We start from the raw sequence: 23,903 nt of genomic DNA on the forward strand, positions 1-23,903 counted from the left end.
AAGTATTTCTTGCATTATTCCTGTATTATTTTTATTTAGACAAGAAATTATTATTAACAATCTGATTCATTCATTCAACAAATAATTTGTTGAGAGCCTACTATGTGATAGATGCCAGCAGGAAAATGGAGAAAATAAAGAACATCATCCCTGCCCTCATGGAGTTTATTTTAGATATGAAAGTGAAATAACTTGAGATCTGGTATAGACTGTTTACAAAGACAGAGTGAGGGAATGGGGGTGGTACTGTGGAGGTGGGCTGCCATCAATAACTGAATCAGTAAGGAGAGGTTATTCTGTGCTGATAGGAACTGCCTCATTTTTGGTCAAAATAGAGTGTAACTCTAATCATGCACTGGCCATGGGCCACATATGTAATGTCTACTTTCCTCTTTGGTTGCAATCCCAAGTTCACCTGCATTTTTCTTTGCTTCCCTCTAGTATATGACTGCTGCTGCTCCTATGCAAGGGACCTACATTCCCCAGTACACGCCTGTGCCTCCGACAGCTGTTTCTATTGAAGTAAGTCTGTCTCTGTCTTATGGAAAGAGGGTCACAGAGATACATCTCAGCCACATATGCCGTGGTCCCTATAGCCCAAGGAATCCTGATGTGAGATTTTTGTGCTTCTTTGAAATTTGAAATTGCAAGCTCAATATATGAAAATATGTGCCCATACCTGGCTATGCCTAGGTTTTCCTTTGCACATAAAATAAGTTAATTTGCTATCAAAGTATGAGGGAAGTGTCATTTTCATATTTAGAGAAAAGATCAGAGACTAAATCTCTATCCCATCAAATGTTAACCACAATACCCATAAATAGGGAGGAGGAATATTGCAACTCTTGTGCCTTGTTACTCAGAGAAGTCCCTGGACCAGCATTACAGACATCACTGGGGAGCTTGTTTAAAACTGCAAACTCAAACTCTCATGCACCACCTGGACCTCCTGAATCAGAATTGGCATTTTAAAAAAATGGAGGTAACATTATGTAAGTTTCAGGGGTGCAACACTATAATTCAGCATCTGTATATACTACATGGTGCTCACCACCAAAAGTCTGATTTCCATCTGTCACCAAATATTTGACCCACTTGCCCTTCCTCCATCCCCCCCACCCTCCCCTCAGCTAACGATCAATCTGTTGTCTATATTGATGAGTTTATTTTTGTTTTATATCCCACATATGAGTGAAATCATATGGTTTATGTCCTTTTTTGTCCGACGTTTTTCACTTTGTGTGGTACCCTCATGATCCATTCATGTTGTCACAGGTGGCAATATTTCATTTTTAACGGCTGAGTAATATTCCATTGTATACATAAGTACACCACATCTTCTTCAATCCATTTAAACATTTTGTATATGACAAATGTTTGCTGCTACTCAGAAGTTTAAGAGGACACTTCATGTAATTTAGGAACTCACAGAGACCCAGACTTGTAAGGCCCCAAAGAATGTGTCAGTTAATATTAAACAGGTTTTAATAGGACTTTCAAAATTTTAAGACTGTGTGATTAAAACACATTTTCCTTGCTATAGTTAGCTGTCAAAAAGTATCTAGGACATGAGAAAATTAAGAACCTGAACATTTAAACATAAATCTCTGCTACATATTTGCATTTCTCTATCTCAACACCAAAGATATATGGTTATCTACAGAATTTGAGCATTTTGATGACTACAAAATAATGAGACACATTCAATAGTGTGGCTTATGGAAAACAATATAATTATAGTTAAATCTAGGACTTAAAAAGTCTTTCATTAATAAAAATAGAGGTACACTCTGATATATTGCTTTTAGTTTATGTTTATAAGGAAAAGCATGAATTCATTTTTTATGTAAAAACACTCACTGAAAATTCACCAATATCCATACAACTAAATACTGGTGGAAGGTTCAGGAAAACACACACACAATACCAAATAGTATTAGGAAGATAAAGATTAATAAAGGGAGAATTTTCAGATTCTGAGGACCTCAAGGATCTTTTGTGGCAGAGAGCTGTCCAAGAACATCTGAAACTCAATACTGCTGCAGGTGTTCAAGGTTATAAGTGAAACTATGAGAATATATTCAGACAGATGCCTTTTAGGCCTAATAATTACCTAATAAAACTACCTATGCCTCTCTGGGAACCAATATGTGTCCCTAAAGAGACCGACTTCAGAAATTCATTCTTGTGGGCATCTGTGAGGATCAAGAGAATGAAAAGGTGAGGAAAAGAGCAAATCAAAATTTTGATGTTTGTTTGACTCTTTATCTGAAACCTTTAAGTGAATTCCAGTTCTTATTGTGGAAAACAAAAAACAAATCAAATTTCTGAAGGGAAACCTCCTTAACCGTATTCTTTTCAAAGAATTCCAAACGTTAATGTAGATGCTTATGCAGGTCAGAGTCCATTGCTTTGCCAGATCATATAGACATGGTACAGTGCACTATCCCAATAAAATGCTTGAGTATACAATTTTTTGTAGAAATCCTTCATGAATTTTTTAATAAATTACCATTCAGTGTGGCTGCATACAGGTCTGGTTGAAGAGTTGTAAGTATGAGCAAAATGATTTCTGATCATTTGACTGCTCCAAGGACGTGATGGCAAGGATCCTTGGGAGCTCATGGAGGTGAATTTCTCAGCTCTTAGCCACATGTGCTCCGTGGTTTTCCTTTGAGTACTTACTGTGGCTTCATAACTGAGTGCAATTTTCCTCCAGCCAAAGAGAAGTGGGGTCTTCTCTGAAGTCCATCTGGAAGAGGGCCCTTTGCTGAAGCCAATAAGACTTTGTGTTCTTATTTGCCTCCTTAGGGTGTTGTTGCTGATACCTCTCCCCAGACAGTGGCACCTTCATCCCAGGACACCAGTGGTCAGCAGCAACAGATAGCGGTGGACACATCCAACGAACATGCATCTGCATATTCCTACCAACAGTCTAAGTAAGTTCGAGCTGTACTAAGCTTTTTCCCTCAAGATCAACTATCTGGGCTTTACTCTCTCATGTTGCACCTATTAGCTTTTGCTGCAATACAGACCATCTCAAACTTAGTGACACGCATTTATTTAGTTCATAATTATGTGGGTTGGCAGTTTGAGTCAGGTGGATAGTTGACCGAACATCTGGGAACAGCTGCTTGACTGCCTCCTACACTCCCCCTATTGGGGATCGAGCCCTCAATGCAGGCATATGCCCTGACTGGGAATGGAACGGTGACCTCCTGGTTCACAAGTCGCTGCTCAACCACTGAGCCAAATCAGTCAGGCATGACCAGCATTTTTTCAATTCTGATTATGACTTATTTGCTGCTGCCCCTTTGGCCAAAGCATGACCAAGGTTCACTACCAAAAGGCTTGAATTCAGAAAGGAACATTAAAGCCATTTTTTAAAAAAATCTGTCATACATAGTTTTTCCATACATGAAACTAAGTAGTGAGCCTGCAGTTTGGTCTCCATTTTCCAATTTATCCAATCAATAATTATTGCTTACTGCATGACAGGGAGTATTGTAGATGCTAGTGAAAAACCAATGAACAAAGCAGATGCTCCCCAACTTTGAGTTTACTTTCTACTACGAGTAGACTCAGAATCAATGGGTCAATCAGCAAACAATAAAAAAGAAACAGAATTTCAAAGCAGACTGCTTAAAAAGATTCTTGTGGTAGAAAGTGACTGTGTAGATACCTAAGATTTGTATCAAGGACGGTCTCTCATATAGACCTAGTCTGTAAGATAATTAGAGGCCAATCTTGGAGAGCTTTGGAGAAAAAGCATTCTAGACAGAACCAACAGAGATTCAAAGATCCGGAGTGGGGACCTGATGCTGAAGTGTTGTAGATAAGGCCACGGGGGGGGGGGGGGATTGTAGGTGATACAGTAGAATTTTTATATCTAGCCTTTGTGTCGAGTAATTATTCTTGGTTTCATGCTGAGTTAGAAAACCTTTGGAGAAGAAATGACAGAATTTCGTTTATATTTCAGTGCCTCTGTTACCAATGCACCCTGAGTAGAGAGGGATGTGCATTTTAGGATGGATTTCAGGATGCAGCGTTCCCCCTCTTGCAATTGTCCAGAACCCCTTCTCCATTCCCTGTCTGATTAAATCAGCGTTAGCTGCTCCTATGTGTCAGCTCACAATCAGATGCTCTTTCTCAGGGTCCTCCCACCTATTCATTGTCTGATGTGATGGAGAGGCGAGTGCTCTGCCTCTCATGGATTCTAGTGAGAGTCTCCACACCCTGTTTCACTGGTAGCATCGTATGCCCGGTACTATGCTAAGAGACAGGACCTGTGCCCTCAGTCTAGTATGGGATTTAGACCTGCACATAGACAAGAAAAATAGACTGCAAGGAACAAAATGAACAGGGCTCTTTTTAAAAATGCAATAGAAAGTCATAGAAGAATGCACTTAATTTTTCTTGGTTGTGGTGAATGAAACTGTGTCTTCAAGGAAGGCTCACGGTACGGAGTGGAAAAACTCAGCATTTCTTTGAGAACCAGATGCAGAATAGTGTAAAAAGGCAGATGGGACCCAGATTCTCATATCAGGTGCGATACTGAGGTGCTCAAACAGAATTTTCTTTGCGTGTCCTTCCAGGTGAAGTGCAATGGTTCAGACAAAAGGGAACAGAGTTCTGAAGTAGGATGGTGGCAAGTGTAATAATGGTGGAGAGTTGGGAGGTAGAATGAAGTAAGAAAAAAAGGGAATGGGACATTAAAAGCTCAAGCAATACTGTGGAGTTATTGATGCCACTAAGAGAGGCAGATGAGAAAAAATGGGGGGAGGGATGGTTGTGGAGAAAGATGAGGGATTGAATTATAATGAGTCCATTCACAGACGCTTATTCCTTGGAAATATTTGAGGAAGTCTAAATCTGACCTCATAAAACTAGTGGCACCATGATTATGTGCCTTGAGCCACGAATTCTTACAGAGCTCTCCACAGATAATAAATGTCAAGACTAGAAGTCTCCATCCCTTGTCCTCAAGGAGGTAAGAAGAATGTTCCACAGGGAGTGCTCACTGCTGCAACATGACAGAGATGAAAGCACCTGGAACATTCCAAATGCGTGACATGGGAAAACCACTTGCATTGCCTTGCGGACGTTTTTTTAAGCCTGGAGAAAAAATTTCCACAGGTCCTGTTTATATTCTCAGTTTCCTCTTAAACAGTGCTGCTGTGAGGGTCGCCAAAGGAGGAATGCATGAGACCGAAAAGGGTAAATTATTATGAATTTATTAGGTCATCTGGAAAACCAGATGGGCTGAGCCTCAAAATGGTGCCAACACCCAGGGATGGGAAGTCAGATTTTAAAGGACTCTAGGCGGAGAAGTATCCGGACTGGAGGGGAAGGATAATGGTCTTAGCAAGTGGGATGTGGTCTAACTGAAAGGGACTGTTCCTTGTGAAGTGGCCTAAAGGTCTCCCAGGGCAGGGGGCATTGATTCAATTGTTTGATGAGACCTAACATAGTCTAGCCTTTGTGTTTTATGGAATAGGGATGAAGGCCATGTCTTCCATCGTTACTTACTGCTGAGGGGGACGCGAGATCATAGAGGGATGGACTTTAGAGTCGCTGGGACACTGTACAGATTTCTCAAGGTTGGAGGGAGGGGTTGCACCAGCATGACTTCCCCAAGAGACTGGTTGGTGAAGGCTTGAAAGTGGTCCTATTGAGTGACTTGGGAGGTAAAAGCTGGTCCTGAGGCTGCCACAGTGTCACTTCGGTTTTGCTGCTTTTCTGGGCCTGGAGCTGAAATACAAGGGAGACCTAGATGTTATCTTTAGGGAGGAAAAGAGCAGGGGGCTAAACTGCCTGACTAGTGATAGGAAAGGGGAGGCTAGGTTACCCGCGGGTCCAGGTTCTTGTTTTCCCCCTTGCTAGGCACCCAGAGCTTTCTGCCCGGGTGAGTTTCTGTACCTGGCGGTCAGAGGGACCCGGGCACAAAAGGAGGTTGTGATGATGTCTAGGGGTGGTTATTTCCTGAGTACAAACAGGGCTTGTAACCTGGTGGATAAATTTTAGTATTATTGAGGCAAAAGTTAGAGCAATAAGAATTATGACAAATGGTCTGATGGAAGAAAAGAGACATTGTTTTGGAGGGTTGTGGTATAATATACCAAAACGAGGTTTATTCTCTTAGCTTCGTTTGTCCTTGGGTGTGGTCGGCAAATGGCACTAACTACACTTCTGCTGTCTCCCTGAATAGGGTGGTTTAAGCTATTTACCCTCTGGTTGGGCAGGAAAAATGCAAACCATTTACTCTTAAGTGTCCTTGGTTTAGGGAAGATAGGATTTACTAGATGGCTGCAAACTGCTGTTTAACTGTCTCAGTTTCCCTATTCTGCTTGTCCTGGATTACTGGCCTGTGCATATAACTTCCTTTTAACATTTCTCCTTAGAAACCTTTTTACAACTTCACCTCACTTTCTTTTTCCCTCAAAATGCTGAAACCATACAATTTCTTGCCAATTTAATTAGAATTCTTAACTCTTAGAAACGTTAATTTTCCAATGATAATCAAAAAGTAACCCACCAGCATTTCTTAGATTATGAATACTGTCACTTTCAAGAAACGTACCTTCAACAAAGCATATGACATTACATTAACAGTTCAAAATCTACTTTATAGATTTTCTTTAAAAAAAAAAAAAGAAGCTAAAATCATGTGAACTTAAACATCTAAGTTTATCATTTAACTCAGAAATGCTCCAAAGCTTTTAAATTACCAATTAGGCACATGAGGCTGGGGAAGAGGGGGAGATGGGGAGCAGGCCCACAGACTCTTCTAGGACTACAGTTCCCAGGCCTCCAGCTGCTTGAATTTAAAACTGACACATTTTTCCTTAGAGATAACATGCTAAGGTTTGGGGATAATGACTTCTGCTTCTGTAGCAGGACGTTAAACGTTTGCAGTTTTGCTGTAAAGGAAGTTGTTCTTTAGGAAAGGGGTGTGTGTCTAGTAAGACGCAGTGTCGATGTGAGGTGGCTAATGGCTGTGAGACTAATCCATCAGTCCCAGTAATAGAGGCTGAGGAGGGCAGAATAAGTGGCCCCAGTGTCATTTCAAAAGGAGATCAGCTTACCTGCCACCATAATTGTTGCTTGAGGCTCTGTTTTGGTGACATAAGTCTGTGGGGCCTTGTCAGGGCCTGGGCAGCTTCTTCAGTGGCCAGTCCCAGAGGCCTGGGCACTCCAAACTGGATCCAGAGGGTGGCCTCGCTGGACTGGCTGAGGTCCGACTTGGAGGGGCTAGACTCCAGTTGATTTCAAGTGGCCTTCCCTTTCACACCTTGGGTGGGGGTCTTGTGTTTGAGCAGGACTTGGCCCAGTGTTCTTCCTTGTTGCCTTTGAAGCATGGGCCCAGAGGAGGCTTTGCCCCTAACTTACGTTGGCTGGAGGACAGGCGTTTCACTTGGGGTTCATGAGAGTGGCCTCAGCCTGATCTCGCCTTTGGGTTTGGGTCTCCTCATCTCTATTATTAAAGATCTTCAAGGCCAGGTTAATGAAAAATAGACACAGGTCGACAAATCCCTCAAAAGGACTTCAAAGTTTTTGGCATATGTCGGGGGCTGATTGGGGTATAAAATGGGTGTTTAGAAGGAAGGGTTCTCTCTGGGAAGCTGTGGTGTAAGGTGGTAAATTTCTGTAAGGCCTCCATGAGGCGGGAGAGGAAGAGAGGTGGGTATTTGTCAGGATTTTGAGTGCTTTCATTAAGTTTGTCATAGTTGACCGCTTTATAGGCAGCTTTTTTGAGTCTGGCCATGAGACAGATGATCATATGGCTATAGAGCCGGCACCCTGGAAAATTAACTTGCTAGTCCCACCTCAGGTCAGTTCAAGGGACCACGTAGGTGCCAACTGGGTTGGCTGCCATGTCCTGTCTCTGGAGGGCATCGGCATGGTCCTGAGCTGCTAGACAGACATGCTCCTTCTCCTCTGGGGTGAGAGAGGATGACATAGATGCCAGGTCAGGTCAGTGGAAAAAGACCCAAGACGCCTCCCAATCTGTGCGAGGTCAGACATGGAAAATGGGATGTGTACCCACACAATACCCTCAGCCACCTCTCAGAGGTAAGGGGGTCGAGAAGGTGGAGGAAGAGGTGGAATTCATAGATGTTGGGGGGGAGGAGGTCCAGGCAAAGGAGGGGCATAGAAGATGGGTTCGGGGGACCCAGAGGGGAACAGAGAGTCGAGTGATTGGAAAGGTTGAAGAGAGGGTCTGAGGGACCTGACAGGTCAGGGAAGGACGGGTCAGAAGCCTCAGGGTATAAAGGCCCAGGGTTAACAGAAGGGGGCTTTGAGTGGAGAAGTAGGATTTGATAAGTAGAGCAAGTCTGACTGAGAGAAGGACAATTACAGAGTGTAAAGAAGGCCTGGCTGTAGGGAATCTAACCATTTTCCATTGTGGTGACAGAAATTAAGTCCTAGAGAATGTTAAAATCTTACGTTCCATCCTCAGGCCAGTATAAGTCATTTACTGGTAGATTGTGGACAAGGCGCTTGGCCAGACCTCTGTGGAAAGGCTGAGCAAGTTAAGAGTCCTGAGGAGACATCCCAGTGTGCTTTTTTGGGGGCGTTGGGGGGAGACAAAAAATTCCCATGGTGCAAATTAGGAAGAGGAGGTAAGCGGCAAAGGGAGGGTAGAGGGAAAGGCAGCCTGATCCACGTGGTGGGTGTTCCCTGCAATGAGGAAGACTGTGGGACCTGGTCCCAAGGCTGAGGCCGGAGAGGATTTGGAGCCTAGTGCTAGGTCTTTTGTCCAAGGTGTCAAGTCAGAAATCTGGAAGGGTGATCCAGTTGTCACTTACCAGAGATGAAATGAGCCAGTGTTGAGTGTGGGGTCAGCAATGGGAAAGAGAGGTCCCGGATCCGGCATCCATCTTGGCTGGTTCAGGAGGTCCTTTGAGAGAGGGAGGCCTAATCCAGGCTGGAGATCCTGTAACCCGAGTCGGATTCCTAGGTAAGCGCAGGTCGAGCTGCTGCTGCCTACTACTCTCAGAATAGCAAACTCAGGGTCGCCAGAGGAGGAACACACGAGGCTGAAAGGGATGAAGAATTAGGAATTCAGTCATCTGGAAAACCAAATGGGCTGAGCCTCAAAATGGCACCAGCAGCCAGGGACAGGGAGTCAGAGATTTTAAAGGACTGTAGGTGGAGAATTCTCTGGGTGAGTCCGGATTCTAAAAAGGCCCAGAGAGAAAGGACAATGGAAAGGGAATGTGGGTCCTGAAGTGGTCTGAAGGTCAGTCCCCAGGGGAGGGGATGTTGATACAATTATTTGATCAGGCCTACCAGCTACAAAAGTGCTAAGAGCTTTTGACTTGCAATAGCAACAAAACAATAAAATATTGAATGGAAACAAAGAGGAGTATCCTAAGTCTGATAAATAAGTGAATGACAATCACTTCTGAAGTTTCCTAAAAGGAAGAAATTTAATGTGACGCTATCCATTCGCAGCCCAGGGAAGCTGACCTGTGTCATGGTAAGACATGAGGTTCTTCAGAACCATTCAAGGAAGACACTGGGAAATGAGCTAAGCATTTGGGTCATGCAAACACCTGGGTCCTTTCCATTATATTACCATCACCAGGGAAATGTTCAGAGATGCAAGAGCACCCACAGAGGCATTTGTTAAGGAAGCATTCGTTAGAAAGAAGGCACACAACAGTTTAGATTCTACATTATCCTTAAAAAGGCCACCAAAATCTCTCTAACAGTCTTGTTTCGAGATCAAATCACAAACAAAAACCCTAAAGTTATGGGCTACAAATTTCTCTGTAAAACTGTATCTTTTCTGTTCTTGTAAGAGTGACGAGTATTTCTAAAATATTTTTGACAACCCACGTTATATCTTTACTCCAAATTTCACAAAGGGCAGCTTATTTCCATCATCATTACACTAATTGCCATGCCCTTACTTTCATCAGGCAACCCATTTCTAACAATCATTATGTTAATTGAGATATGGATAGTTTAAAGTGCTTGTACAAACCTCTGGCCTTTCTTATTAAAGGGTGGCTGACCTCCTGTGGGGTGTGAAATTCTGATTAGGGTAGAGCGCCCCTGAAAAGTAGTTTAACCCATCACACATGTTTAACATCATAATGTCTATACTAAAGTTATTATAAACTAAATTAGAGACATCAAGGCAGAAGGCCAGCAGGATAAAAGTTTGAGAAATATAAATGATATGCGTACGAAAAAGAGGTTATATCTGGGATCTATGTCAGCAGATATTTTAATATTTCAAATTCTACTTTCCAAGCTGAAAAAACAGGTATTCACATTTGAATTCATGCTTTTATGTTTGTTTTTTCCATTGCTAAGAGAGATTAACTCTAGATTCTAATCCCAAAAGGCAAAAAATGATACCTGTGGTTTATTTTAGAAGTTCCATGGAAATTCCAGGTCCTGCCCAAGTTATTTGCTTTTCTTTGTGCTATATAGGAAATCTTAAAAACAAGTAGAACTTACATAGGCAACTTTCCAGGAGCATTAGATTCTAATATGCAAAAGCCAGAGCCCTTGATTCAAATGCCATCCTTGCCACTGACTAGTTGTCACTCAACCCTTTGGAGCTTCCTTTTCCTCTTAAAGTGAGAGATTAGATTGTTCTCCAAAGAGTGTAAATTAGGTCTCTGGCACATAAGGGAGGATTAACCACCATTCCCTGAAGTTGGGAGGGGCGGCCAGAAGTAGTGTTGGGAAACACAGCTTTCACCTAAGTGAAAGGCTTTCTTAATTGCAGTTCTTTTCAAAGCTATTAATATGCTAATGGCTGTGACCTCCTAGAAAGCCAAAGATTTCAAATGTTTTACTTCCTGAAAGATTAATGTGGCCTGCCCTCCTCCTTTTGAATTCTAAGAGTTATTTGTTTTAACATTTTATATTAAAGATTGAAACTTTTTTTTTATTGGATACCCTTTGTTGCTGGGTCCTAATCACATGCACGGTTTGCCTCTGAGTAACCCAGAAGTGGGCGTCTAGTAAGCAATTTTCCCTAAACTCTGGACCCCTTTTCACATGGCATCACATAAGGCTAATCTGTCAGGAGTGACATGGGAGGATATTACATTATTAGATAATCTCTAAGACTTCTTCCTGCTCTAAAAGTCTAGAATTCTAAGTTATGTTTTGCTACTTCCTAATCTAGTCACTCTACTTTTCCTTATTTGTGTGTGTGTGTATATTAGGAGGTAGGGGCGAGTTGGAGGATGAGAGGGTTCAAAATGACTGTGGTCTTAAATTCAAACTCCTAGTCTTCCAACACTCACACTAACCTTAGGGGAGGCCCTTATCTCAACCCCAGTACTGCATGGTCTCTTTATGCTACCATTCTTCTCTGGCTGACTGAACTGTCATGAACACCAATACCCTACATATTGTTAGTATATTAATGATATGTAAATGATATCCTTGATTACCATGCTTACATGGCCTTTACCTTTAAGCATGTGAGTGAAAATACTTTTTCATACTCATGATCTCATTCACAAGAATCTCTCTTTTAAAGTTGCAATCACTTTTCTTTCTAAAGCAATCCCACTGTTCAACTTAAAGCATTCTTTTTAATAAAAATCACAGCCTTTAGAAAACTTGTTTTTATGGATATCAGTACAATCCATAATTATTATTTTAAATATGCACTTTCACACTTTACCTGGGACAGAGAAGGTACTAATGAATAGCAACACTTTCCCCCTTCAAACTTCAGCTAGCAGCCATGAAAACGTAAAGTACAATTATTTATTTCTCCTCATTTGTTTTCAGGTAGCAATGAGATTACTTGAAGGATCGAATAAGTGATGGGAGAGGGCTATTAGAAGCATTTGTGTAAGGTTATAAAACTTGGCAATAGCTCCAGCATAGCTTATAAATATGGATGCTTCAGGACCTGTGCACATGACATACCTGAGCCGTGAGGGAGTTTCAAGTCTGTGTAGGAAGACACTGTTCATTGAGCAGCTCTCATAGAGATTCGTGCTGTTTCAGGCATTTTCTGCTTGATGGATAATAATACTGGGATTGAAGATGGGAGTAGGAGCAAAGTATAGATGCAAAAAATAAAACACAAAACCATGCAAGATAGGTTTCTAGAGATGAATGGAGTAAATCTACACTTTGCAAGGTACATAGAAAGATCAAATATACACCTTGGTTCCATAACTACTACTATGAAAATTTCCCTTATTGTTGCTGCTATTGTGAAAATTTTAATTGCATAACTCAGAAAAAAATGCATTTCAAGAGCCTTAAACTATTGGTTAAAAATGGCTCTATTCAATTTATCAACTAGTCGTTTTCCTCACATGATTCTAGGTACAAGTTAGTCTGGATTCTAAGAGCCATAGCAGATTCATATGAGGGCATTTTGCAAATTAGGAAAAGCAACCCCTCTGGGTCATTCCAGGCTGTCATATAGTTTAAATCATGGTTGAGGCCTTTTTGTCAGTTTGAGTAAGGCCCGCTTGCTTGGGTTGAATGCAGCCATGCACCAGAGTACATAGGTTGAAGAACAGACTAATGGCTGGAACTTAGCCCCACTGTGATCCCTCAGCCATGCATCTGTAAGGTAAACAACATGTAAAACCATATCCAACATCCCTGTGCTTCCTCTACTAAATTAAGCAATGGGGCATCAGAAGAACCTGCAAAGCACTAAGGGAAGAGGCCTTCACCTACATACAGGTGACTTCCAGATACTTTAAAGAGTCTTTTTTATTAGCACACTTCCGATATTCTTTAGCAAAATTCTAATCTGTGGGTGGAAAGCTAAGAGTAAAAGTCAACCCACTATAAGCTCAACCCTGCAATACAGACAGAGCAGCAGCAAAAGACATTATTTGGGCTGGGCTAGGCAAAGTGGCATATAGTAAAAGTGACATTTGTCTAGGCATTAAACACCTATTATGTGCACACCACTCTGCCAGTTTTCTAGAAAGTATAAAGTAAAAAATAAAATATCGTCCCTGAGCCCTAGCTGGTTTAGCTCAATGGATAGAGAGTCAGCTTGTGGACTGAAGGGTTCCAGGTTTGATTACGGCCAAGGGCACATGCCTGGGTTGCAGGCTTGATCCCCAGTAGGGGGCATGCAGGAGGCAGCCAATCAATGATTCTCTCTCTCCCTCTCTCCCTTCCTCTCTCAAATCAATTATATATATATATATATATGATCTTCTCATATCACAATAGAAAGAAATTAGAAATCAACTACAGTAAAAACATATGGAGGCTAAATAGCATGATATTAAATAATGAACAGGTTACCAATGAGATCAAGAAAGAAAGAAAAAACTTCCTGGAAACAAATGAAAATGAACGCACAATAATCAAAGCCTAGGGACACAGCAAAAGCCCTGAGAGGGACGTTTATAGCACTACAGGCCTACCTCAAAAAAACAAAAATAATAAGCTATTTAACCCTACAACTTAAAGGTATAGAAAGAGGACAAGAAAAGCCCAGAATGAGTAGAAGGAAGGAAATAATAAAGATTAGAGCAGAAATAAATGACAGACAAAAAAACAAAACAAAACAAAAACGTACAAAAGATTAAACCAAGAGCTGGTTCTTTGAAAAGATAAACAAGATTGATGAACCTTTGGCCAGACTCATCAAGAAACAAAGAAAGAGGACCCAAATAATTAAAATTAGAAACAAAAGCAGTGAAGTAACAACTGACATTACGTAAATACAAAGGAACAACTATATGCCAACAAGCTGGGCAATGTGGGTGAAATGGACAAATGCCTAGAAAAATAGAATCTTCCAAAACCGAATTGGGAAGAATTAGAAAACACGAATAGACCAATAACAATTGAGAAAACTGGAGCAGTAATCAAAAAACTCCCAGCTAATAAAAGGCCTTGTCCAGACAGTTTCACATGGGAGTTTAACCAAACATTCAAAGAACTAACACCTGCCCTCCTCAAACTATTCCAAAAAAATCCAAGAGAAAGGAACACATCCAAGCTCTTTTTATGAGGCTAGCTTTCCCCTAATTCCAAAACCAGCTAAAGACACTACAAAGAAAGAACTACAGGCTGATATCCCTGATGAACATAGATGCTAAAATCTTCAACAAAATATTAGCAAACTGAATCGAGCAATATATTAAAAAGATCATAGACCATAACCAAATAGGATTTATTCCAGGGATGCAAGGCTGGTACAATATTCACCAGTCAATAAACGTGATACATCACATAAACAAATGAAAGACAAAAATCACATGATCATATCAATCGGTGCAGAAAAAGCACTCAACAAAATCTAACACCTATTTTTGATAAAACTCAGTTAAGTGGGAATAGAGAGATCATACCTCAACATACTAAAGGCCATATATGACAAATCTACAGCCAACTTCATACTCAATGGGCAAAAACTATGACCATTTTCCCTAAGAACAGAAACAAGACAGGGATGTCCATTTCAACACTCCTGTTAGACATAGTTCTGGAAGTCCTGGCCATAGCGATCAGACAAGAAATAAAAGGCATCCAAATTGGAAAAGCGGAAGTTAAACTGTCATTATTCACAAATTACATGATATCGTACATAGAAAAATTAAATATGGAACTGCCATTTCACCCAGTGATCCCACTTCTAGGAATATATCCTAAGAGACTCAAAACACTTACCAAAAAGGATATATGCACCCCTAGATCACAGCGGCACAATTTACAATAGCTAAGATCTGGAAACAGCCCAAGTGCCCATCAGGAAGATATAAACAAGTTGTGGTACATTTACACCATGGGATAGTATGCATCAGTAAAAAGGAAGGATCTCTTACCTTTTTTAAAATATATATATATATATATATATATATATATATATATATATATATTTTATTGATTTTTTTACAGAGAGGAAGGGAGAGAGATAGAGAGTTAGAAACATCGATGAGAGAGAAACATCGATCAGCTGCCTCCTGCACATCTCCTACTGGGGATGTGCCCGCAACCCAGGTACATACCCTTGACCGGAATCGAACCTGGGACCTTTCAGTCCGCAGGCCGACACTCTATCCACTGAGCCAAACCGGTTTCGGCAGATCTCTTACCTTTGAGACAGCACGGAGGGACCTGGAGAGTATCATGCTAAGTGAAATAAGCCAATCAAAGAAAGACAAGTATCACATGATCTCACTCATATATGAAATCTAATGAACAAAATAACCTATTGAACAAAATAGGTCCAGAGATATAGTTGCATGGAAAAGACTGTCAAATCTCAGAGGGAAGGTGGGGGAGGGTGGGTGTATGGGAAGAGATCAACCAAAGAACTTGTATGTATATATGCATAACCCATGGACACAGACAGTAGGGTGGTGGTGGGCTATAAGGGGTCAATGGGAGAAAAAAACAGGACATATGTAATACTTTCAACAATAAAGGTTCTTAAAATAAGTAAATAGATTTTTTTTAAAAAGTAGAGCATTCTACACTGCCATTTATCATGAAAGGTTGAATGAATTCCATGGATTAACTGAACATGTGGAAGGCAGCTAGAATTGAGCTACTTTGCTAGCAGCACCTGCTTCAGGAGGGCTGACTGCTCAGTAAAGAATCCAGCACCAGGATGATGTGGAATAAACAACAAAGGGAGGTAACTAGGGTGACACAAGAAAATGTCAACTCAGAACCAGATTTCCCACATCAGGGATCTATGCGTTGGTTAAAGCTAGGAAGTTACGAAAGCTGCCAAGATGCCATTAAGTTGTGGACAGTGACAAAAAAAACAATTCATGTTGCTCTCACACACAAAATTGAAACTTTCAAGAAATTGGTATGTAACACCAGAACTGTCTTTTTTAATTAAAAAAAAAATACTGTATCTTGAAATTTTACCAACCTACCTTTGGTAAATACTGCAGATGAAGTACTTTTGGCAGATGTCCAGATTGTCTCTCTTATCTTTGGGTTTGCCGTGTTCAACTGATGTGAAGTTTTGAGATATCTTTTGTGAAGCAGCTGCTTTAGGATCACATTTCTGATAACTGGTTTTAAGTGTGTCCAGTAAAGATGTCTGTGTTTTCTGTATTGGACAACAGAAATGAATAAAATCATGGTTAAATGTCAGTTTAATTACAGTGTAGCAACTAGTAGAAATAACACTGGAATCAACTAGAACTTACCTCTAGATTTATTATTGATTAGATAACTTTGAATAAATTACATAATAATTAAATAATTAATTGGGGGGGGGGGAAGAATTTGACTACTTGATGAGATAAATGAGCAAGGAACAAGAGAAGAAGAGGGAAAGTGAACAAAACTCCCTGGCCCTCTTAACTGCCTTACTTAGCTACCTGGGACAATAAAGCTAATGTGAACATACTTGGTGAACACCATGGATAGCATACAACCCATTGCTTTATCTTGGTACATAGTAGGGACTCACCCATTTGTTGACTGAGTGAATGATGAATCCCATGGAAGTTCTGAAGTAATAGAATTACTTAACAGCATTTCTGGGGGAGTTACAACATAAGCCAGGCAACAAAAAATAGATTTCATTCCCCAAGAGGAGTATTTTTTATCTGGGTATATTTATAATATTTATGACTTTAGAATTGAAAGATATTCTTGACCTTAATATTTAATGTGAACACACTTTCTGGCTCAAATATATATTCATGTGAAAGTGGCAGAATTAGACACTTGAATCGGCCCAATATGCTTTTACAACTTCACTGATGACTGTTATTTTTAAAGAACTTGGTATCTTTTAAGAGGTCTCACTGGAAAAGAGCATAGAAGGTTTCAAAGTTGCTTTGATGTCATAACCACTCTTACTCAATTGTTTTCACAGACCATAAACAAGACTGAAGAATGTCCGTCTGAAACTTTGCCTTGAATGAAGAGACTTCATTGAACAAGAAGTTGGCTTCCAGTTTGCACAGGCGTCAATGGAATGCTTTTTTCTTTTTTAATTTTGTACTTTACCCAACGAAAACAAAGCGTTTTGTGTGCTGTGCAAATGGGTCCTTCATGTGGTCTGACAGTTTATTTTTGCCATCATTTTTTAAATTAAAGTAAAAAAAAAAAAACAAAAAAAAAACCAGAAGAGGAAAAACAACAAAAACAAAACATGGAAGGTTGACAATTGATCTGGAAGAACATTTGAAGTCAGAATTGACCTGAAGGTGTAGATAGATTTTTTTTTCTTTTTAATAGAAAATCGGATGTCAAGAGGTGGGCAAGCAGAAATGGAAAGAAATTGTCTTCCTCGGTAATTAAGCTACTCTTTATTTTTTTTTCCTTCTTGTTTAAATGTGGGTTGTTTTTTTATTTTTTCTTAGAAATATTTAGGTAAGGTTTATCTTGAATCTTAATTGCCTTAATTTTAAGGACGTCAAAGGCTCTCGAGGCAAGCTGTCAACGTCTTGTTAAAAAATCAAGAAAGAATTGAAATATTGTGCCAGCTTTAACTGGTACAGAAGCTTAAGACTCTTGAGTTTTTAGGGTGAAAAAACTGTACAGTTTAAAAGAAAATGTTTTTCTTCATTTGAAGAAAATTTGTTGATAAAAGAAACCATGGCAACTGCAAGAATTGGAAAAATGCTGGGACTTTTCATGAACTTTGTCTTAAGTGTTGACCCATTCTAGAAGGCTAAAACATTTTATGGTAAAGTTATTAAGGTTGGTTTAAAAAACAACTGCATTAGAAATAATGCGTGTTTGGGGGGCAGAATGCAGATTTTTTTAATTTACAAAGCGTGATTGCTAGCAAAAGCATTAGTGCTTTTTATCTGCAGTCTTTTTTATGAGCTTTACAAAGTTTTTAGTCAGCTTTGCTTGTCACATTGCAAAACCTAGCTTAAGAGCATTAAAAAAAAAACACAAAAATCTTAAGTAGATAGGAGCTTATGGTCAAAAGTGCAAAACAAAACAAACAAAAAAATACAAAAAAAAAGCAATAGATAGAGAAATTGTTGACAATTTCTGTAGTCTTTCCTAGTTGTGATCAAATTCAGCCTATGGATGGCCTATTTTATACCAAAGATGAAGTGGCACCCTATTGCAGTCCAGAAAATAGAGGTCATTTTTCTTTACTTTTCGTTAAAAATTTTTATTTGACCTACATGGCCGGACCAGTTCTTACTTTGTTGTTTGTTTAAACTACCTTCCACTGGTGTTTTACATACTGCAAAAAAAATTATTTTTAATATTTGTTGTTAGTAGAAGCTTGCTCCTGCTGTGTTCAGCCGTTTCAGCATGAAGAGTTCTGGATACCAACTGATAGAGCCAAATGGCTTTCAATTCCATGAGCTTTTCCAGTTCCTTGCTAGCTCCCTTGAATAGTGAAACCTATATGGATGGCCACCAGTAAGTTAAGACACTTTTTTTAACAGGTTGAAATTTCTTTTTGTGAATTTTGAATGAAAGATACTTCCTGAACCTGGTCTGAAGAGTCACTTGTCCAAAAAAAAAAAAGAAAGCATAGTGATATTCTGTTAAGTGGTGAGTGGTCTCCTGAAAAGGTCCCATTGTGTTAGTAACAATAGTCTTCCTTCTAAATTCCAACACCTTTGATTTTGTCTTTGCACCTTAGTCTTTGTCATCATCCACAATCAATAGGCACCTTGATTCTGCAGTGGGGAAGGGATAGCTTCTTTTTGCCTTTTTTTTTTTTTTTCATTATATTTTCATATCCTGGTATTGTCAGAAGAAAGACAATAGACCTTTTTATTTCAGTTTAACTCTCTGAGACAAGTAGGACCAATAAGACTGAGGATTCTATTAGTGGAATTTAGGTAAGCTTTTAAAATGCTAGTTGACAATCAAGAAATTATTATTTATATTCATAAGAACCAAAACAATTGGGTTTGATCAATCATTAAAGCCAAAGGAGATATATTTGCATTGAGAATGATGCAAAGCTTTCTCTAAAATGAATTAAATTGATGGAACAAACATCCCTGCATATTTGGTTCATGAAATCCATATTCAACCTATACAGTTTTACCTGAAACTAAGGACAATGAAACTTTGTTCATTGGACCATGCCCTAGAATTGCTTTTTGAATGCATCATTAGAATCAAATAAGTAAAACTCTTTTCACAAACTAAGTCATAGGAACCTGTCTTAGTCCAGAAGAAGAGGGAAATGCATTAAGTGCACTGTAAAAGAAAGCAGAGTTGGCTTTTAAAAACTATTTAAAAATTAAAGGATAAATCTTTTTTCCATTATATCAACATGGGTAATGAGTTTGACTCACATGAAAGTGTCAATATTTCACTATTTATGACCTACAAACAGAAGCCCAGTGTTGAAATAGATCTGGTTCTCTTATTTGCAACACCATGTACTGGAAACTCAAATTTAGAGAGTGACTCCCTATCTTTGTGATCAAATTAGAGGTGAAAATATATCCAAGAAAACGTAACATGCTACAGAGAAATTCGAACTGGTCACACCCATCCTTATGTTTTTCCATGATTTAGAGAGAATCTTAGTTTTCTACTCCCTTCTGTTCCATCCTTCAGCCTCTTCTGTATTTTAAGGGCGGCACTTAAGTTTTATCTTTGAGAAGTGGGCCCCTAAGTTTCAGGGGGTATAAGCAAATATGTATGGGAACTGTATTTTTCCTCTTTCTTTTTTTTCACTGTCTGAACTCTTTGTATAAATAAGGATTATCCTGGGCATAATTCATTTGAATATGAAACCAACATGCTTTCTTTTGTTTCTGTAAAAAAAAAAAATAATGTGATACAAAGAAAGTCTCATTTACACAACCAACAATGAGGCTAAGAGGTAGCTACCATGTGGCTGATGAATGTGCCTAGGTAACTTCCTGTTTCTATTCAAAACTACTGCTTTATTTATACATTCAGAAACATTTTTTTCAACTATGAAATTTCCATGATCTCAATTTTTTTTAAGCCACTTCAGGCAAAAGGAAATTACCTATAATTTTATGTATCCATGTGTGTTTTGTGTTTGGATTTTTTATATCATGCCATTCTATAAAATACCTTATTTCAAGTCAAGAAGGAAAAAATGGCACATGTTCAAATTTGCATCTGTCATCTTACCTAATTGTTTTTTAAGAGTCATGTCTGGGGAGGGGTGGGCAGCATCAACAGGTAAGCAGCATTACATTGTATTAAAAATAAAACAACCCAAAATCTGTGTTCAGTACATGCAGACATCAGAATCCTAATTTAATCAACAATAGTTATGTTGGTTATTTTAATCCTATTTACGTCTGTAATTTTTTTTAAGTATTCTAGTTCACCGGGTTTTCAAGCATTTATTTCGGTGTTCAATTTTTCCTTTCAATTTTAATTGTCAACACTTAACCTAAACATTAGAAATCAAACTAAAGCCAGAATCCAAATGGGATAAACACTATCTCATCCAAACTCTAGTAACAAGAACACTGGAGGAGGTGGTGGTTTTATTTTCATTTTAAATAATAAGGTATTGTCAGGGGTGACAAAGTATGCCTCGTGACTAGGGGCTCCTCAGTGCATGGCCAGGTCTCCTGAAGATGTCATGGACCCCATGGGAACTCAGTGTGATACTAGCAGGGGCTGATGACCGTCCTTGAACATTGCCATGTCTTGAATATTGTAAGTGACATAATAATCTCAAAAAAAAAAATCCTCTGACTCCAGTTTGGTCAGGGTTAGTTTGTTTCCTTGGTAGATGCCAATTGTCCAGGTGTTGTCTCCATGCTTCACTTGAATCAATTCTTCCTGTGACCTTAATGGATCTGCCATATTTGACAGCATATAAGACTCACCTTCAGTCTTTTCTAATGAAAAACTACACAGTGTTAAAAGCACTCACCTTAGAGCAGGAAGGCTGAGAGTAGCAGGTGGATAGAGGAAATAGGAAGTTCACTGTACCTATAGAATACATCAATCTTTTGCAACACTGCTTTAAAATTATTTTCAATGAATGTGTGACCAAAAAAAAAACCAACCTAGTCTTTCCCCAAAAAACTTGATTTGAATAATTGGGATGCCATCAAATACCTATGTACCTTTTACAGTGATCTAAAATCTCCATTAGTGAAAAGTGAGATTTGATTTAAATAGGACTTTTGCAGTCTTTTTCATGATTGAGAAGTTTCAATGTGCTGTCTAGACAGATTATAATGTTAGTAGGAGACTAAAAATACATTTGACAATTGAATCTCATGCTTCATTTGAGCACACAAACCTCTGCAGATGAGCTGATAAGCAGAGGAAAATTCTTAAGTGGGTTTCAGTGATAAATGTTTTTATGTGATATGAAAGGATAATATTTGTGTATGTGTAGTACAACATTCAGCACTTTTGAGGGTCACTTCAAAATAAAGTTAAAACATGTCATGGAGCCCTTGATCTGTATTATCTTGTCCACAGTAGGGAGTGAAAGATGAGATTTTGTTTTCGTTATTGTGGCTGGCATGCTTCCAAATTTGGAGCTCGCTGGGACTGACAGCCTCTCACTGCAATCCGAGGGACTGATGTAATTGAAACAGGCTCATTGATTCTGTACACTATCCCCTTCCTGTGGCACAGTGATAGTGGCATTTCATTAATGAATCAATTCATTTTACAAATGACATCCACTGTGGCAGTGGAGGACAGTTGAGTCTAACTCAAATTTAATAAATTCCACCAAATATATTTAAATATGTAATTAGTCTTTTCATCCAAATGCTCTTGGTCATGGCTGTCCTTTGTAGATTACATAGTTCAGGAAAGTACAAAAGCTAAATGTAAGATCCCTGAGTGGCCCCCAAAATCGTTTATGATACAGGGTAGGGAACTCACCCCAGATTGACCTCTTTTATCGTTGGTTATATACCCCAATACATATACATATTCATCCTCTCTCTCTCTCTCTCTCTCTCTCTCTCTCTCTCTCTCTCTCTCTCTCTCTCTCTCTCTCTCTCTCTCTCTCACACACACACACACACACACACAGGATGGATGGCTTCTCAATATTCATTTCTTTGTATTTTGGGGAGGAAAAATGATGTTTCAAGAAATGCTTCTTTCCCTCAGAAGCGTAAAAGCTGAAGCAGAAATGAGATCAAGCTTGGAATCTGCAGGAAGGACCACTAGGCCACTGAGTCACACTTTCCTTCCCTTTTATTCACTCTAGTTAATAACCACCCCATGACGAAATCTTACAGAAATACAATCACTCTCAATTTTTGAAGGGCTAATTATCTACTTTGTGCATTTCTTTTATATTTTCTTTTCAACTATTAGGACTTGGGGCTCGAGTGTTTTTTTTTGTTTTTTGGTGTTTTTTTTGTTTGTTTTTTTTTAACATGCCACCCTGAGGGTGGAAAAAGAAACAATTGGAAGTAAAATTCAAATTAGTCTATTTTGCTCTTTGTTAAGTATTGGTTTATTGAAGGAGTTTGAAATCATTTGTAAAAATTAATGTCAGAGCATTATATAGCATTGATTTTTTTTATTACCCATGGTGTCCCTTTCCCATCCACCACAAATAATTGAGAGTTGACTGTATTCTTGCAGAACATAAAGAAAAGAAGAAAAAAAAAAAACAACACAAAAAAACTGTAGCCAAGAATTTGGCTTCCCTCAAAAGAAAGCTGTTTCGGTTTCGTTCACCTTTGAAACTTGAACCAGTAGAAAAGGTCAACTCAAAATTCAGTTATGAAAATATAACCGCTCTTAGTTAAATACACACTTATCCCCATCTTAAATCTTTCATGCAAAAAAAAAAAAAATTTTTTTTAACTTTGCATTAATGTGTTAAGGCTGAATGACCTTGACATTCCAGTGGATTTATTTAAATAATCATTTCAAATTTAAATAGTGTCCAAAGTGTAACTTTACTGTTACACTTTTTATTTTAGGCCCTCTGGTCTTAGATTATTAAGATGCTCTGTCCTCCCTAAATGCTATTCCCTCATATATAAAAAAGGAGTTATTCCATACTTTTCAGGAACTGTAAATACTATTTCAAAAAGACACTTGAAAAAGTTTTCTCCATTCTGAAAATCAATGCTTTCATTTCCTTAAAAAGAAGAATTGGAATATTAATTCAAAAATATATAGGTAAAAGTGTTCTTGCTATGAAATATTCAGTTTCTTTAAAAAAAAGGGGGGGGGACAGCTTCTATTAAAACCCTTGTTTCAGGCCATATTTGACTTCATGGAACTTCTAGATCATCATTTAATTTTGAACTTAATTTAAGAGCATTTTGTACTGCTGTCTCTGTCATGGAAAGTTCTGTAATTCTATGGTGTTTCTGGTTTTATTTTTAATATTTTCATCTGTACCACAGTCAAACTGGCTACCATTTCCCCCATTCCTTGGGCTTTCTGTAGATCAGTGGATGTTAGGTTTAAACTTCTGTTTTATTTGATGAAGCTTTCAATAAAAAATGGAAATAAAATCAACCAAATAGGGCCATTGTGTTCTTTACTTTTCCAGAGATGGGTTGAGGAAGGGGCTGGTGGGAGGGAGCAATGTCTATACATATTCAATTATTTATACTGCTGCTTCCTACAGAATTCCTCAAAGAAAGAACAATCCATGGAAACAAAAAGAGAGGAGGGAGCATTCTGTTCATGCAAGGAGACATGAGAAAATCACTATTTGGAGGTCGGGTGGGGTGGGGAATAGACCATTTAGATCTTTCTAGGATCTAGTACACTCTTTCCACTTTCTAGGCTTTAAGATCTGGCAATCATCCAGCACCTATATCCAAACATGTCTAACATCTACCAGCTACTCAGTACATCTTGTGTGAAGGCCAGAAGATAGAGAGTTATATGTAACACTAAAAACATGTGGTTTTTACCCCTGCAAGGATTAAATTCCAGGTCAACCAAATTCAGAAGTGTCCATTTCTCAAGCTATGGATGGCTATGGTAAGCAAATAATCAGAAACTATCTTTCTCTGGTTCAGAAA

The 23,903-nt window shown here is 38.9% G+C and overlaps 1 protein-coding gene across 11 annotated transcripts in view; it reads left to right on the plus strand.

Moving 5' to 3' along the window:
* The window catches only part of RBMS3 (RNA binding motif single stranded interacting protein 3), a 623,837-nt gene extending 600,449 nt beyond the window's left edge, over positions 1-23,388 (plus strand). For 6 of the 11 annotated variants that reach the window (XM_036332823.1, XM_036332829.1, XM_036332830.1 and 3 more), the window contains 2 exons: positions 442-522; positions 2,812-2,943. In XM_036332823.1, the coding sequence (XP_036188716.1) occupies positions 442-522; positions 2,812-2,943 (213 nt within the window). Of the gene's footprint in view, positions 1-441; positions 523-2,811; positions 2,944-16,819 lie in introns of those variants that run through there. The other 5 variants (XM_036332820.1, XM_036332827.1, XM_036332828.1 and 2 more) reach the window with 1 other exon arrangement.
* The last annotated feature ends 515 nt before the right edge of the window (positions 23,389-23,903 follow it).

Source organism: Myotis myotis, unplaced genomic scaffold (genome assembly GCF_014108235.1).
Source record: "Myotis myotis isolate mMyoMyo1 unplaced genomic scaffold, mMyoMyo1.p scaffold_m19_p_13, whole genome shotgun sequence".
Classification (NCBI taxonomy): Eukaryota; Metazoa; Chordata; class Mammalia; order Chiroptera; family Vespertilionidae; genus Myotis; species Myotis myotis.